General features: G+C 48.5%; 1 protein-coding gene across 6 annotated transcripts in view; it reads left to right on the forward strand.

Annotated features, from left to right (window-relative positions):
- The window catches only part of LOC119446713 (homeobox protein cut-like), a 365,290-nt gene that overhangs the window by 225,639 nt on the left and 123,839 nt on the right, over positions 1–15,812 (forward strand). The window contains exon 1 of one of the 6 annotated variants that reach the window (XM_037711234.2): positions 13,276–13,579. The exons of the other annotated variants lie outside the window; for them this stretch is intronic. Coding sequence (XP_037567162.1) covers positions 13,549–13,579 — 31 coding nt within the window. The 5' untranslated portion in view covers positions 13,276–13,548. Of the gene's footprint in view, positions 1–13,275; positions 13,580–15,812 lie in introns of those variants that run through there. 6 annotated transcript variants of the gene reach the window in all.

Genomic DNA, 15,812 nt, shown 5'->3' on the forward strand with positions numbered 1-15,812 from the left:
TCGGGAAGCATCGTCGCGCTCGTTTGAAAAGTGAAATAGCCAACAGAAGCCATCACAACAGCTTCCCGTCAAAGAAGTGGTCAGCGAAGAAGGCACACAGCTTAAGATGGCCTCCCATGTTTCGAGTCTCGGAATTCCCCAATTTATTTGTGCTCACATAAAGGCACGAGGGAATAGGGCACGCCGCCATTCGCGCGCACACATAAAAATTGAATTCCCTGATGCCTCTTCCGAAAGGCTTGCCGCGCAGCCTTCTCTCGTGCCACACGGCGACCACGCGAGAAGCGGACGCAGCTTTTCCCTCGGGGCTTTATCTTATGAGGCAAGATCATGAAGATCGCGAGTGATTGGACGAAGAGAAGAATCGCGGAAATCCCGCCGCGGAGGAAACAACGTATTCATTGAATAGGAAGTCACCGAGCCCTGAAAAGAAAGCGTTTCGAAACTATAAAGCGGCCAGGCTTCGGCGGAGTCATTCGGAGGGACTGGATTACAGGAAATTTGAAAGTGTACTCTCGTCTTCATGGTAAAGAAATGGCCCGCGCTGGCGCACGAGGCCGGGGTGGGGAGGTTGTGAGTACCGAAAAATAAAACGCTAAGCAGGCCCCGATTGTTGCGTTCTCTATCTATATGCTGCTGCCTCGCGCGATCATGGAGGACGTCCATGCGAAGGGAGAAGCGATGACGTCGCCGCATTGCTCAGCGCGCGCGTCGCATCCTAATGGCGTCCGAGTGGAAGAAAGTCTCCTTTTGTCCTCGAGCCGCTTCGAGAGTGGCGCGTCGCGCGCGCTCATTTTTCAGTTACGGTTTTCGGGGTCCGGTGCTCTGTGTTGACAACTTATGCAAAGTAGCGTATATAGTCCACAGGCCCTGCCGCCCCTTTCCTGCTGCTTTTTCTCTCGTCTACCCGAGCATCGCTCGACCGTCGCTCGACTCGGCATTGAAGCCCAGCTCGCTCTTCGCTGTAAGGGCCGCTCCCTGTTGAGCGATGGCTGTGTAAGAACGAATGTCTTCTTTCTTTTGCTATACACGTAGCTCGCTGTTGCATTTTCTCAGTTTCCCGTCCTTGGATTTTGCCTTTTTTGTTCTCTCAGCCCATTGAACCTTTCATTTCTTGTCCTTTTAATGCGGGACTTTCCATATAGCGGGCAGAAGAAGCTAGCATTTGCGAACTTCCACAACAATAAAAATTAGTGCTTTTTTCCATCCTCTCTGAGCTGACAAAACAATGCTAGTGCCAGTTTTTCTTCTTAATTCTTATTTTACTCGTGTCGTTTCGGAAGCGCACTGTCGAGAAAAACAGTGGAACTGAAAAAAAAAGAAACCTAAAAAAAAAAAAAAAACCGGCAGAAGTTGGCTGAAGATATTGACGGCGTCTGAATCGTTCTTTGAGCGTAGTATCGCCATGTTATATCCCGAGATCAAGCGCCTTTTATGAGCACACATAAGAAACCTCGACTTTAATTTATATATTTAACTTCATCTGAACATGCGCTAACGAAAGTTGATTGTTAGCATGCTGTTTTGGAACAGAAATATATCATAAGCAAATACACAGAGAGAAGCCATGGTACTTTCTGGTATATGAGCATTGCTGAACAAATACATCCCTGCCACGGTGGTCTCATGGGCGACAAATGTATTGACGCTAATGCATATAGGTTTGCCTGCCCGTTCGATATGGCAGGTGGTCAAAATTAACCCGGAGCCCTCTCCACTACGCCGCCTCCCAAATGTCCCGCTGGTGCTTTGAGACGTTGAACTCAATCAATCAACCAATCAATCAAAATTTAGATGGGAAAGGGGTATCGGCTTTCGGCACAAGTTGCCATACATAAAAGCAGTTAAATCCTCAAATGAGACCGTGTTTTGCTTTCCCAGTGATTCCGCTGAAGCCACGTGGCATATTCCAGGTCGATGTCTACAAAGCAGTTCTTTAAAGCGTTTCAGAGAGTTAGCTACACACCTGCGTCTAACACATCAATTGCTTGCCACAACAGGTGCATTAATTATTTAGACTGCGTCACTCTGACTCGGTCACTGAAAGCATGACTTCACGGCTTAAACATTTCGCCTAACACCGTGGTTTTCATATAATCCAGCTATTGGTCGATCGTCACGCTCGTTATATACAGTGCATGCATGAGCTCACCCTCGTGTGCATTTCGAGCCTTTTTCTTTCTCTCTCTTTACATATTTAATTCTTTCTTTCTTTTCTCGTTCTGCTCACTCTTATTCGCTCTTCGGCGTTCACACAAGTGCACTCGCCCTGTTGAAATGCGCATTTTTAATTTCCCGCGTTCCTTTCGTTTCCCTCCCGACTCGCTCGCTCGCTCGTAACGCTCAGCTCTCTTCCTCCTCTCCCAAGACGGGCGCCGCTCTCCATTGAGCCACAGAGTGGCCCTTAAGAGCGCCGAGTCATATATCTGCGGATCAGTCAGCCGGCGGTAATTGATTGATCTTTCCCTTTTGCATTTATGACCCCCGAAGCCCGAGGGAGCGGCCCCGTACACACACACTCGTCCTACACTATAGCGCGCGCGCGCGCTGAGAAGCAAAAGGAGAAGAGGCGCAGCGGTTTGAAATGCTGCTCTCGCCCGGCGTCTCCACTGCGCTTCTCAACTTTCTTTTGCTTCTTCCGGAGCCTCTTCTTTTCATTTGCCTCCGCAGAGTTTCGAAGTGAAGCGAGCGTGAAGAACGCACTGGGCACGACAGCTCTGCGCTCGACGCACCCACACCCTCCTCGACCTATTCTGTCAAATCCTTACACTTCCAACTGCCATCTCGCTCCGCTTATTGATATAAACGCTGCACCCGTTAATAAATAGTTGGGGCCAATCGCTTCCCTTTTAAAGAAAGAGAGGAAGGCATCGTCTCAAGTCGCCTTCGCGGCTACAGCGGCGATCCGAGCGTGTCGTGGCAGTGATGTGAAGCGGAGTGTTGTTCTCCGCGTCACTTGTGCGTTTGTTTGGGTTTCGGGCGCTCAGAGTCGGCGCTCGGCCGGGCCCTTCTTTCCTTTTTTTTTTTTTTCCCCGTCCTCCGTGGCACATTGAGAGGCGGCCCCGTCGGCGAGGCCGTGAGCAGTTGACACACCGATAACTGATGAATGGTCCGGTTATAAATGAAACGCCGAAAACGGCTCCGCGCGCGCGGCGGTTCCCAGCAGCCGACGTTGATGGAGCCACAGAGCCGTCCTCCTGTGGCGGGCCTGCACGCTACACACGCCGAGCCACAACCGCGACTCAGAGTGGGTTCGCAGCTGTTGAAGAGGTTCGCCGCCTCGGGTTTGACTCCGGCTCATCGAAAGCGACTATATACAGCGCAGAAGCAGGCAAGATATGAAGAACTTGGGACAGACACAAGCGCTAACTTCCAACTAAAATTTTATTTTTCGGTTTCACGGGTACATATAAGTTCGTGAACGCATGGCCGCCAATCGCAAGACACGTGGGAAACAATGCTATTCGCCTCTTGTGTGTTTCTGCACTGTAGATAATTGTTTTCATCATTGATTACTAACCCGTTCTGATATCTCCAGCTTACTCACTCTGTCCAGCAGTAGTCTGCGAGAAGCTATAAATGATGAATGTTGAATGCGTCTTCACCGAATAATCTCCTATAGTGTAACACCCAGACGAAGCGCACGCCACTATACAATACTTGAGATCATTCAGGAGTGCCCTATACCTTTAATTTCCTACAGCAGACTTCATTAACCAGTCTGGCATACACCTCTTTGAAACGGTCGCTCAACCTGTCACCATGCACCTGCATCATTGACATTACGGTGCCTCACATCTGGCTTGTAACATTTTTTTCTTTAACTGTCACTCATCTCTCAGTTATTTACGTACACGTATACAAAACTACTACAGCACATATGTAGGCCGGCAACAAACAGCTCTTATTCCTTCTTGCACGTTTCGTGGTCAATTTTCCAGATCCGCTAGCACCACCCTCGACGTGTAGCTGATGAAGGCACGCTTTTATGGAGCACCAAATCCCTTCATGGATGAATAATTAGTGATGAACGCAGGGCAAGAATGCGACACTGTGTTTCAGTTGGAGTATATTTTATCTACCGTTTTATTGAAATAAAAACGAAAACGAAACAAAAGAATTTAGCCTCCCACATTGTGGTGACGACTACTCCTTTTCACAATAGCAATGGCAAAATATTATCGTAAGACAAAAAGAAACAATTCAGGTTCGGAATATATAGAGCAGATCAATGTGGTGTTTCGCTGACAGGCACTATTTGCTCACTGTCTTTGGTTCAGGGAAAAGTAATAATAATATTTGTTTATAAATAAAGGATGCCGGTGAAGAAAAGTGTGAAATGGACGGAAGGTTTGGCGGCCCAGCACAAAGACGCGAAAGCCATCTTACTTTGTTGTTTGTTTGTATTTTTGTTTGTAAACAAACATGTATTTAAAAAATTATTGATCGGTTTGGTTGCTGGGCGGAGACGTAATTTTTGGCACTGGAGCTTTTCATTCTCATGACGAGTCTCAGGATGGTGATTAGATATGGCAAAAGGGGGGATGGGGGGGGGGGGGTGCTATTAAGTGATACATTCATCTAATGCATTTTTTGTTCTATTTCCAAGCAATGTCTGTGCAAAAAGAAGGAATACGGCCAGGACGGAATTAGTTTTTGAGCCGTTGATGGGCATTCGTTATGCCACATATGCGCCTCGCGCAAATAGAAAATGGCAGTGCCTGGCATGCATCCAAATGACGAGCAACCGAACATAGCACCACACTATGTGTGATTTCATTGCGCAAGCAGCAATTAGTGGACTAATGAATGTCCCGAAGGCACGCGATATGTAGCTGAGGCACTCGCTTGCAAAAAATTTAGGTCATTTCCTTTTTGACATAATTTCTCATTTCACCTTCACTACAGCTGTATATTTTTGCCCCAGGGTTAAATGTAACCTGATATACGTAGTTCAGGCTTTTAAATATAACTTTTAAAATTGTACCACTAGTCGGAGCATCATAAGTTTTACTACCCGCAAAGGCAAGCCTACAACTAAGCAATATACACCTTGAGTTTTTCTTGATTTATTATGTAAAATAATAAATAAAATAAAACTGGAGTTATATAATTTTTGTTTAGTTTTGTTCTTTCTTTCTTTCGTTTTTAATTATTCTTTTTCGTTGAAAGGACGTAGTAATTGCGTTACATTGGGCGGACAAGACAGAAACCCCAACTAAAGACAGGGTTAAGCGCGAACTAAGAACGGAAGGGTGCTACAGTTTTTCAAAATTAAAATTAAATTCTCGGGTTTTACGTGCCAGAACCACGACTTGATTATGAGGCACGCCGTACTGGGGGACTCCGAAATAATTTTGACCATCTGTTGATCTTTAACGTGTACATAATTCCAAGTGCACGCGCGTTCTTTTGTTTTTCGCCCCTGTCGAAATGCGACTGCCGCATTTCCTAATCTCCTTGTTTCCTGTGCCATCGTTCCACGTCACGTATCTCACGCACACAAATTCAAATCGCCATATTGGTCAATAAAAAGAAGCCGAAGTGCAAGAATAATCTGCGATTGAAGGCGATAAATATTACCGAAGGGAAACGTATTAAATTTCAGTAATAAACTAGCCCAAGCTTCAGTTCTGCAAAAGCCATTGACGACGTACAATAACATAGAGATCACATAAAATTGTTAAAAGTGTTTTTCACTAAAAGTGAGGCTTCAGCTATGACGAAGCGATATATGCTCAATGAACGGCGTAGATGATGGTCATCAGCTTCAGGCAATCGCAAGTTTTTGTTCAGCATCGACTCAGAACTCTAATCAAGGCTACGACAATGTCTGCCACGGCATCTGGAGAGTACCCTCTATCACCGGCTTCGACTGAACGTTGCATACACGAACAATCTTCTTTTTTGCATTGGCCAGACGACATATCCATGTTGTGACATGAAATTTCTAGAGCACATCATGCTTGAGTGTCCAGCTTACAGAGACGAGTGACATCCACATAAAATGAACATGGAAAAGCTCGACCAAGGGGCATTGACACGGATGCTGGGTCCCTGGCCTCACCCATAAAAACAGCGCAAAGCCCTGGACTTTTTATTGAGTCGATTGGTTTGCTGTCCAAACTATGACTCACGCGCGTCATCTCATCAAAAGTGTGATTTTATTTTATTTTGCATTTACCGTCTACCTTAATCTCATCGGACACTTACTCTACTGCTAATAACATCACAAGACCTGCATTTTTGTTTCTCCTTTTCCTTCTGCCCACCTCCTTCTAGGGCCTTTCTTCTCCTTCGTTCCATTCCCTGCAGAGTAGCATGTAGGCGTAAATACGCTGGCTAAACACTCTGATTTTTCAATAAAGAGCTTTCTCTCTATCTGATGTCGATATTATTCACAGTTTAACATTCCTGAGGCATTCGCCACTTCTGAGTTACGTGGACTGTACATTGATATTTGCAGAGGTCTAGAAGAATTTTCTTGCTTGTCGTTAATGAACCCAAGTTCATGCGCTATATATATGACCCTGTATCAACGACTCTGTCTGCATAATTGCCTTGCGTCATTAAGTAGGTCGAGACCTTGCGCAAGGCTTTCCATATAGCACGGCGTCAGTTGTCGTCAGCACTTTCATCGTGGCTCCACGCAAAGCGCTCACAACTGCGGAATGCTCCATGCCAGCAGCAGTTACAGCTGAACGTGTGCGCAAAATCATTTCACCGAGGAATGTGTGATCGGTTGTCGTTGAACATGTGTCGCGTAGTACATGGATCGCTGACATAGCCACGTATACCTACCACAAAGCTTGCGGAAATATGTATGGCTCGCATTGAGCTTCCACCGGGTTCACATGTAAATGTTGCCATTCCGGGAAACACGCTTGTTCTTTTCAATCGTTTTCCTTCACACTGCTCAAGATTTACGCGATACTTGTGCTTTTCAGCGCCAACGCCATCACGCAATCCGCGAATTGCCTGGGAAACCTTTGGCTGCATCTTTCTCTGGCCTAACACACAATGCGGGTCTCACCCAAAAAACCGTTGAAACGCGTCAATCGGTTCCTAATTCGGCGTCTTCCCAAAGCAAGCAGCGATTTGCTTTTCTTTATCGTGATTCCTTGCCTTCCGAACGCTTGTACTAAGAGCCGGGTGCATCCAATTCTAGCGTGCCACTGAAATAAATATAAAAGAAAAATAAGGACCACCTCGGGGAATAAAGGAGTCTCTCGAATGCAAGCAGTTGCCGGTGGTGGTCATCGACAGCGGCCAACAAAAACACCTCGAATGTGGGAAACAGGGATTTCCCAGAATGTGTGAAAAATGCCGCGAATCCTTCGTCTCCGATGAATGCACGCGCAGCCCTAGGCGTCGTTTCCCACAACACAAAAGACGTTTTTCTCGCACGGCATTTTTTTTGTTCCACCTCGGACCGGAGGGACGCGTAAACGGGGTGGTTGACCAACACGAGGCCGAGTTGGCGCGCATATAGACCGCAATACAGGAAGGTGTCGGATGCTTTTTTTCTTCTTCACCCAGGCAGGAGAAAGTAAACTTCCCTTATTCGATCCCCATATGAAGAAAGGCGACCCTCTCCCAGCTCCAGGCGGTTCTAGCTGAAGGAGTGAAGAAAAAAAGAGGGTGTTGCTACTACGACGGTCATAAGAAACCGACGCGCACGCACGCACCGGGTCGTAGCCAAACAACAGGTTATGAATTCCGAGCGGGCTCTGCCACTTCCCCCGTTCGCGCAACGCAAACACGAAGCCCAAGAAGCTTTTGTGTATGGCAATGGTATGACGCCAGAGAAAAAGGATGCACCCCCCCCCCCCCCACCCTCTCCAACTTCAGCACATTCGCCTCTTCTCCTTCCTCCGTCACCCACTTACCCGCATCCCCATTTTTTACGCTTTGTTTTTTAAGCCCCCTACTCCCCTTCCAAGCTTCTTTGCCTTGTCGCGTAGGCCGGCGGACACGTTTCTGGGTTTACTCCAGTTCGAGTCAGTGTAAACGGGAAAAAAAGCGGGGCGTGGGGGGAAAGAACGCGGGCGAAGCTATTACGCAACGCGTAGTGTACAGGAGAACGGGGCGCCACACGAAGCGGGAGAGTGTTCCCCCTACCCGCTTCCCCTACCCCCCTCCTTCCTCCCTATTTTTTGTTTGTTTCTTTTCTGTGCGTGCGCTTCGCTGTGCCGGTTTAAAGAAAAGGGGTGAGTGCGGCGTGCGTGCCGCGCATGGGAGGCAAGTAAACGGGTACAAACAACCGCGTGGTTTTGGCCCCTTTCTGCCTGGCTTCCCGGGCCGGGTCCCCATTCGGGGCGAGGGACCCGAAGGGAGACGAATGGGTCCGCGATCTTAATCGGGACGAGCCCCGTTTTTCCCGTATTTTCCCCCGAAGCGCAATGCGGCCTCGCGTTTCCCCCATTTGGAGGCAGGCACCCCTTTGCCCACTATACGCCCCCGTTTTTCTTTCTTGCAAAAGGGTGAGGTAAAGCGATGAAAAAGAAAATGCTGAAAGAGGCAGGCACGACAAGTGTATGTGGCATGCAGTTGTAAATCGAAGTAAAAAAGAATCGGGAGGATGTGTATGAAGAACCTGCGCGCGGAAGGCATATCGAGATGAACGGCATATATGCCAGACTATAGAGGCGGTGTATGTGTGTCTGTAAACGTTATTGGAAAGTGGAGAATATTACCCTATCTGCGCAAAACCAGCAGGGCTAGGTCGGTCGCACAGGCATGGGCACTCCTTTATTTAATTTGTTTTCTCTTTTTCCTTTCCTTTCTTTATTGATTTTGTTTCTTTCGAAGGACGCATGCGGATGGCGTAATAAAGAGGTAGAAAGGGTGAAATATTGTGGCTGCAAATGGCAGGCACCCGCCGTTTACCCATACGTGAAGGGCAGAATTTAGGGAAGAAAAGGGGAAAAACTAGAATAACCTTCCCGTCTGGGAATTCGACTATCGATTCAGCGGCGGCAATAGGGTCGGAGAGAGCAATTTTTGGTCGGCATGAACGATTTTTTTTAAGGTTTTCCTGGGGATGTACGTAAGTATAACCCCCAGCTATACACGCGTGAATGCTGACTTTTGGCGGCGCGATTTGGTGGCGGGCAGGTTGCAGGCGTTCGACTTGCCCGTTCGTCGAGCGGTTTTACTCTTTTTGCTCACATTACTCCTGCACGCAGTGCGTTGGCGGTCTGGCTGTGCGCAGGGTGATGCCGGGTGGGTGGAGGTCTGGTTCTCCCTGAGAACGGGGATATCGGGCTGCCCTTGACGGGGAGCAATGGGTTGTGCAGTTTGTGCAGCGATACGTGCGTGCGCGCGCTTCGCGAACCGCAAATTCTGGTTTTTGCTGGGGTCTGGCAAAACGAGACAGAGACCCTTCTTTCTCCTTATATGATCAATGAGTCAGGAGATCGGATCGGTGGAATCATATCGGGAATGAGGTGCCCTCTCTCTCTCTCTCTCCCTTGCCCATCATTTTGGGGTGCGTTCACCGCGGCATTCCCTCTCTGGGGATGGTCATGTGCGCTGCCTGGGGCAGCAGTGACGTTTTGCACGCAGGTCTCTGATCTGTACACGCATCACTGCGTTGTATAAATATAGGCTGTGGAGCAGAGGTATACTCACAGCTCGGTTTGGAAGCTATAGCATTTGGGCCCAAGGTCACCTCGATCTATTGCGACGCGTTAATCGATACCACTTGAGCAGAAGGCAAAAGCCGCTGCCGCGTTGGCCTGCTGATACGAAATAAGGGTAACTATGTGTCACTGACGCGTTTCTTGCAGGTCTACTATTTGGTCAGGAACAAAATGTACGCTCGGACGCACCTAGTGTTGTAACAGTGATCCGACTTGGCACCAGCACGATCAGAAAATCCTCGTACTAAAAGCCTATTGCTCAAGGGGTACTAATATATAATTCCAGTATAATAGAATATAGTGCGGAAGAAGTTTTGAAACAAAAAAAGAGCAACAGTGTACGAAAGGATAAACCTGCTGCCTTTAAGATAAACAGTTAGTATAGGTCGTCTCAGCTCTTCACTGTGCCACCACGGCAAGAATCACAAAAGGTAAAAACGGCTGAAAGAACAGCTGACTTTGAATAAAAAAAGATTTTGGCAATACTGCGGAGTACAAATATTGCTTGAGGCACTTGAGCATGCAGTTATATCATCAGTGTAAAGCTGCATGAAGCCTCAATGCAGCTTTTCATTGAGGCTAACTGGATTCTGAGCTGCCTCAAGCAATATTTGGACTCCGCAGTTTTGCCTTACGCGGTTATTCAGACCTCGGAGGTCTAGCAAGAACGTGAAATTTTCCAATGACGAAATGTCTCAGCTATATACACGGTTGAGAATAATGCGAAAGGAAGTAGACGAGGCAATAAACGTGGTTGCGACGTTCCGGAGAATAAAAAAAAAAAAGGCAAAGCGAGCCGAGAACAATGGGCGCCCAACGCTGTCGTACACGTGCGTGATGTCATTGGAAAAGGAGAAACGTACACGAGGAAATTGCCGCTTATGGTTTTCTGGCTGCGATGCTTGATTCGAGTTTTAGGTCGACCCGGCTCTTTTGCGCGTTGAGAATAGCAAATGAAGTTAGGGAATGTACGAACGCGGTTTCCTTTTAAGTGCTCGTATATGTATGGCGTTGACGTCAGTGGGGAGCGAAAAACCTCTGGCTATAATTGCAATCCTGCAACGACGACCGGCGCGTTATTTCTTTCGCCCAAGGCTCATGTCGTGCATGCTCTATACACGGCCTCCTGATGCTTCCTCGTCGACGGCAAGATACGGCGCAAAAAAAAAAAAAAAAAAGTATAAGAAAAGGAAAAGTGTTTGCTGCCGCACATGGTCGCGCTTTCGCCATATTCGTCCCATTGTTCTTCGCTTGGCACTCCATTGGAATGGCTGTTTTCTTTTGGAGTTATCCTGCGTATACTTCTCCTCGGACGCCTGCGCCCACCGGGGGTAATTTGCTATAGGAAACCCTGGCGCCATGCACTCGTATCACGACGGCCTGCGTCATTTCGCCCCTATGGCGAACGGTTCCAATTCTGCAGAGCTTATCTCGAGTCCGCGGATTCTGAGAAGGCCAAATGCTGTTCACTTAAGTGACAGCCCTTTCCCCGTTGGCACCTCCATGCAGAAGCCACGCGAGATGCATACACTATTTGTAGAGAGATGATTGCGGTGTGGTGAAGGATGGAGCCGTAGACGTTTAGGTTAGTAGATAACATATATATTAGAAATAAGCACTCTATAATATACCATATAAACAGAACGACGCACACATCACACAGTAACTAAAGTACATGTAACACATGCATGCTATAAGTCCATACGCTACAACGTTCTTGCTCGCGCTCACGTCCTCGTCGTCTTCAGTAGAAGGAGACCGTGACGGGACGACTTGGTCGCTGAGCAAGACGTAGCGGGTCGACTTGCCGAGGTGCTGGGTGAGCGGTGGCGGCGGCTCGAACGTTCAGGAACGGCAGGAGATCAGAACGACCAGGAACAGTACTGGGCGGGAACAGTCGCGGGCAGGTATAGTCGCCGCGCTGGTCACAGACATCCGCAGGAGCGCGACCGGTCAGGAGGTTGCCTAGCGGTTCACCCGGGCAGCCCTCTCGAACCCTGGCTCTTCGAACGCCGTGTCAAACCAGCCTCTGCTGCGCTCGTGCCTTCTACCTTTTTTTTTTTTTTTCTTCCTTTTCTGCCGCCGCCGCCGCCACGTGCTCTCTCTTTTATTTCCGCGACGCGCCGCACATGTAGTCAATGTCGTCGTCGTTTCACCACACTATTATATGCCGTCGCGCTTGAGTAAGTATATATAGCTTCGCTTTATAACATGCTCGGATGTCATAGGAAAGCGGTTGCGGACGTCACGGGGACCTTAAGTGGTGTTCGGAGGTTTCACGAACAGAAGCACACGTGTCGCGAAAGTTCGATCGGCTCGAACTTTTGCTTTTTTTCAGAAGCTTCTGAAGCGATATACTCCAGCATATTTTACCGAAGTTACCATCAGGAAAGTCTGCGGCATAAGATGGTTGATGAGAGGATTCACTAATCTCTTTCGAATCGGGCACTAGTGCGCACCTCGTTCTCTGTGTCATCTTTTTTTTTTTTTTTTTTTTTCAACTCAGCGGACGTTTCGAAGCGTACAACGTAGGTTATTTCAGGTTAACGCAGATCAGCGGTACAGACAAAGAGTTGCGATTATTTTTTCTTATTTGTTTGGCGTTCTCCTCCGGACGCATTATAGAGGGCATTGGCACATACGCATATAGAAGCACTTTAATGTAAGGTAGAAATGATTATTAGCAGCTTGGAACAACATTACAGTCGGGAACGCGAAGTTTCGTAGCAGTATTGAAGTAGTTAAACACTCATCACTTTTTACTTGTGACGTTGGGTTTGTAGGAAATGTTGCCTCTCGAAGGAAGCAGGAGATCTTGTGAGATTGATCTGCAACAAAGTTCACACATGTGCTATTCGTGTGATTTTCTTTGAATACTTTCACCCACTTTAATCGTAGATTGCACACTCGCTTTTGAGTCTTCTGGCACTGGTTTACGTGCATAAAATTCTATCAATATCGCTGGAGAGCAGGACAGCGGTAGATGAACCGTTGATTTAAAGTGAATGTTTCTTGACCCACTTTGAGGTTCACCTATAGGACCTATTTGTACCTGCGCGTGCGTGTGTGTTTTCGCGCGTAACACCGTATCAAATCATATATAAACAGTAGCCGCTCACAATCCACGATTTTGATATTCTAAAGCTTTAATTTGTGTATTCTTATTCGTGGTGGATTTGAAGGGGAGGTCGTGATGCAAGAAGGCAAGAGCAAAGAATTACGGTAACATTCGCAGTCAACTCTGGCAAAATCCATCGTCCGTGGCTCGGCTGCTCTCGCGAGACAAGCAGCGTCCCGTCTTCCTCCCCGGTAACGTGTGAAACACCGTGATCGGTAGCACCGCGAGCTGTCCCAACGACGGCTGCATCCCTTGACCGTCCGAAGTAACGCGCCGGCGCTCCCCGTTTAGAGAGAGGGCGAGAGAGCGAGAAGGGGCCGATGGGAGGAGCCAAGCACGCGAAGGCAAGTCCCCCTTCGAGTCACGTGGGGGATCGATTGCGGGGGTGTCTATCCCCGCCGCAGAGGTGGAGGGAAAGAAGCCGCCCGGCGGCCGGATCTTTTCTCGATACCGATGGAGAAACTTGTTTGTCGGAGAGCGGACCCCCTTCTCTCTTCATCGGGATGGGCGGCGATGGACCGACACGCGCGAAGCAACGGCGAAGCTGCGCGCGGGAGCGCCACGCCATCTGTCGGCCGTCCCGAAAACCACCGTGATGGAGTGGGGGAGAGAAGCGAGCGAGCAGCGGCAGACGGGCTTCGGGCAATCGCATGCCAGTCGCGCGTTTGGCTTGTATGTGGTCGTCGGCGTCGAGTGCTCGCAGCGGAGTGCGCTTGATCGGCGCTGATCGGCGGCGTTGCGCCCTTGTCGGCGACGGCGGCGGACTGTGACAGCGGAGTCGTCGACATGCGGCTGGAGATGCCCTGTTCGCAGAAAGGTGCGTTCTGTGTTCCTGACCCCCTTCTCTTTCTCACACACACACACACTGCCTGTCACGGTTCCGGTCAGCACGGTGCGCAGGATCCTCGTCCGCCGCGCGCGTCTCCGGCAAGCGCACGCTTTCGACTACGGCTGCGGCCGCGGTGATTTTCGGATTCCCGCTGTCATTCAGATCGTCCCTTTATTGGCATCGAGATTGCGTTCTCTGTGTGACAGATTTTGCTTTCGGATGCCGCTTTTGATGGCGAAACGTGAACTGTTACACCGCCTCATGACATCGCACAGGGACTACACGTGCAACACAAAGTTTCGGAGTTGAACAGGCGCACGGGCCCCGGACATTCCCCCAAGGCTGGTATTTAGAGCACTTCTTAAGTTTCTTTCGTCTATAAAGTGTTTGTTTTTTTCACGTGTTACTTAGTCCACTCGTAGCCCATGGAAGACGAGTGGCCCGATGTGGCATAAACCAACCTTAATTACGTACGCAAAGCCGAACCTCGGCAGATGTTGTCCCGATAAGCCGCATGTCTTCCATTTCATTTGTTTTTAAACTCAAGCTTTTATAAAGGGACGCGGTGGCATTCGTGAGACCGAGCCGCGCCGTCCGCTTCACGCTCTCTTGAACGCATGTGATCTCGAAACTTGTGCACCAGTGAGTTTCGGCTTGTCCGGTTACATGAACCGGACAAGGACTTGCATTGGGGCGAACACGGGGCACCAAGCTTGCTAATCAGGAGCCTGATTTGCACAGGAAGAACAGCATTCGTTCAACGGTGCATTTTTTGAATCAGTTTCTGCCACTGGCAACGTATCAACGCCTCCGTTAGGGAACTTTAGGCGCCCGTTGGCTAGATCCCTTGAATGCTCACACACGATGCGAACAACGAAGGTCGTTGTTGGTTCTCGCAGGTCTCGTGGTCTGTGCACTGCTTCCCGTTTCGATCGGAGCCCTTTGTTTGTTTTTGTTTTTTTCGGTAATCGTGCACGCCCACGTTTGTAAAAGCCGCGATGTCTCCAGATCTATATACGTATACATGTGCGGTTCACAGCGGCGCAGCGTCTCTCTTAATTCTTGCCGCGCTTTCCTTTCCGGCTTTTAGTATTTACTTGGCGCTTTAAGTGAAGGGTGGCATTTGCCTGACGTCTCAACTCAACTCGTGCTGACCTATCTAAAAGGGACAGTGGAGTTGCGTCGGTCGTGCTGTTTTCACGGTTGGCATATTTTTCAGCGGTCAGCGTGACGCTGATGGGCACACGTGCGTTAGCGCGACGGCTGCGTGTTAGAGCAGCCTTCGGTAACGCAATCATTTCGCTATACTTGGCCGAAAGTCGGGTGCTTCTTTATAATAGCGTGCGCCCATTGTTCGGTGCACTTTCATTCAAGCTTATTGCACTAGCTGCGGTCGGTGCCTGATCATGCCTGCGTGCAGTTTTGGAAGAAGCTGTATTAGCAGCGTTCGCGCGCTGTTTCTACTTTTTAAGAAAGTATGTTATTTCAATGTTCATTTGGGAACGCTGCTTTCGCAATGTGTGATTATGGCTTTATTATTATTTCTTTATTGTGGAATGACTGTTGCCACTTTACAAGCTGATGTATCCTGGATTCATGACTGATAATATCTGATATTTCTTTCGGTAATCCGTTCTTCGTTTCTACACTGCTAACTTCATTGCCATGTGCCATATCGAGCGGGTTACACACACCTAGTGCGGAGAATTCCGTCACAGCAGCTGCTAGAAGAGCTAAGCGCCGAGATTCATAAAACAAGTGCGGTATTTTCGACGGCACTATACCTTCGCTAAATCAGCCCGTATGCCGGTTCCTTTTCCATCACGTCGACCGGCGTTCTAGTTCCGGTTATCCTCGAAGAGTTCTTAGTAACATAAGTTTTGTGACTCAAGGCGCGGATACACGAAGGAGCTGGTGTTGTTCGCGAGTGCTGACCATTTTAAATTAACAGCGTCTGTGACGAATGGTTTCGCGGCTTCGGATTCATGAAGCCTATTTATTCTTAGAAATATTTACTGCACCAGTCTATATAAGGTCCACAGACAATCACCTATACAGTTTGCAGACCGGAAAGTAATTTACATAAGCTGTGTTTACTTCACAGGAAGTCTGTGGACTATATCAGATCATAGGTCAGTGCTAATACAAGGCTGTATGCCGTCAGTAGACAAAATGTGCACTACAAGAACCAGCCGTCACTTTTAACGGTCATTATTTATCA

This window comes from Dermacentor silvarum, chromosome 3 (assembly GCF_013339745.2).
Source record: "Dermacentor silvarum isolate Dsil-2018 chromosome 3, BIME_Dsil_1.4, whole genome shotgun sequence".
In the NCBI taxonomy this organism is placed as follows: Eukaryota; Metazoa; Arthropoda; class Arachnida; order Ixodida; family Ixodidae; genus Dermacentor; species Dermacentor silvarum.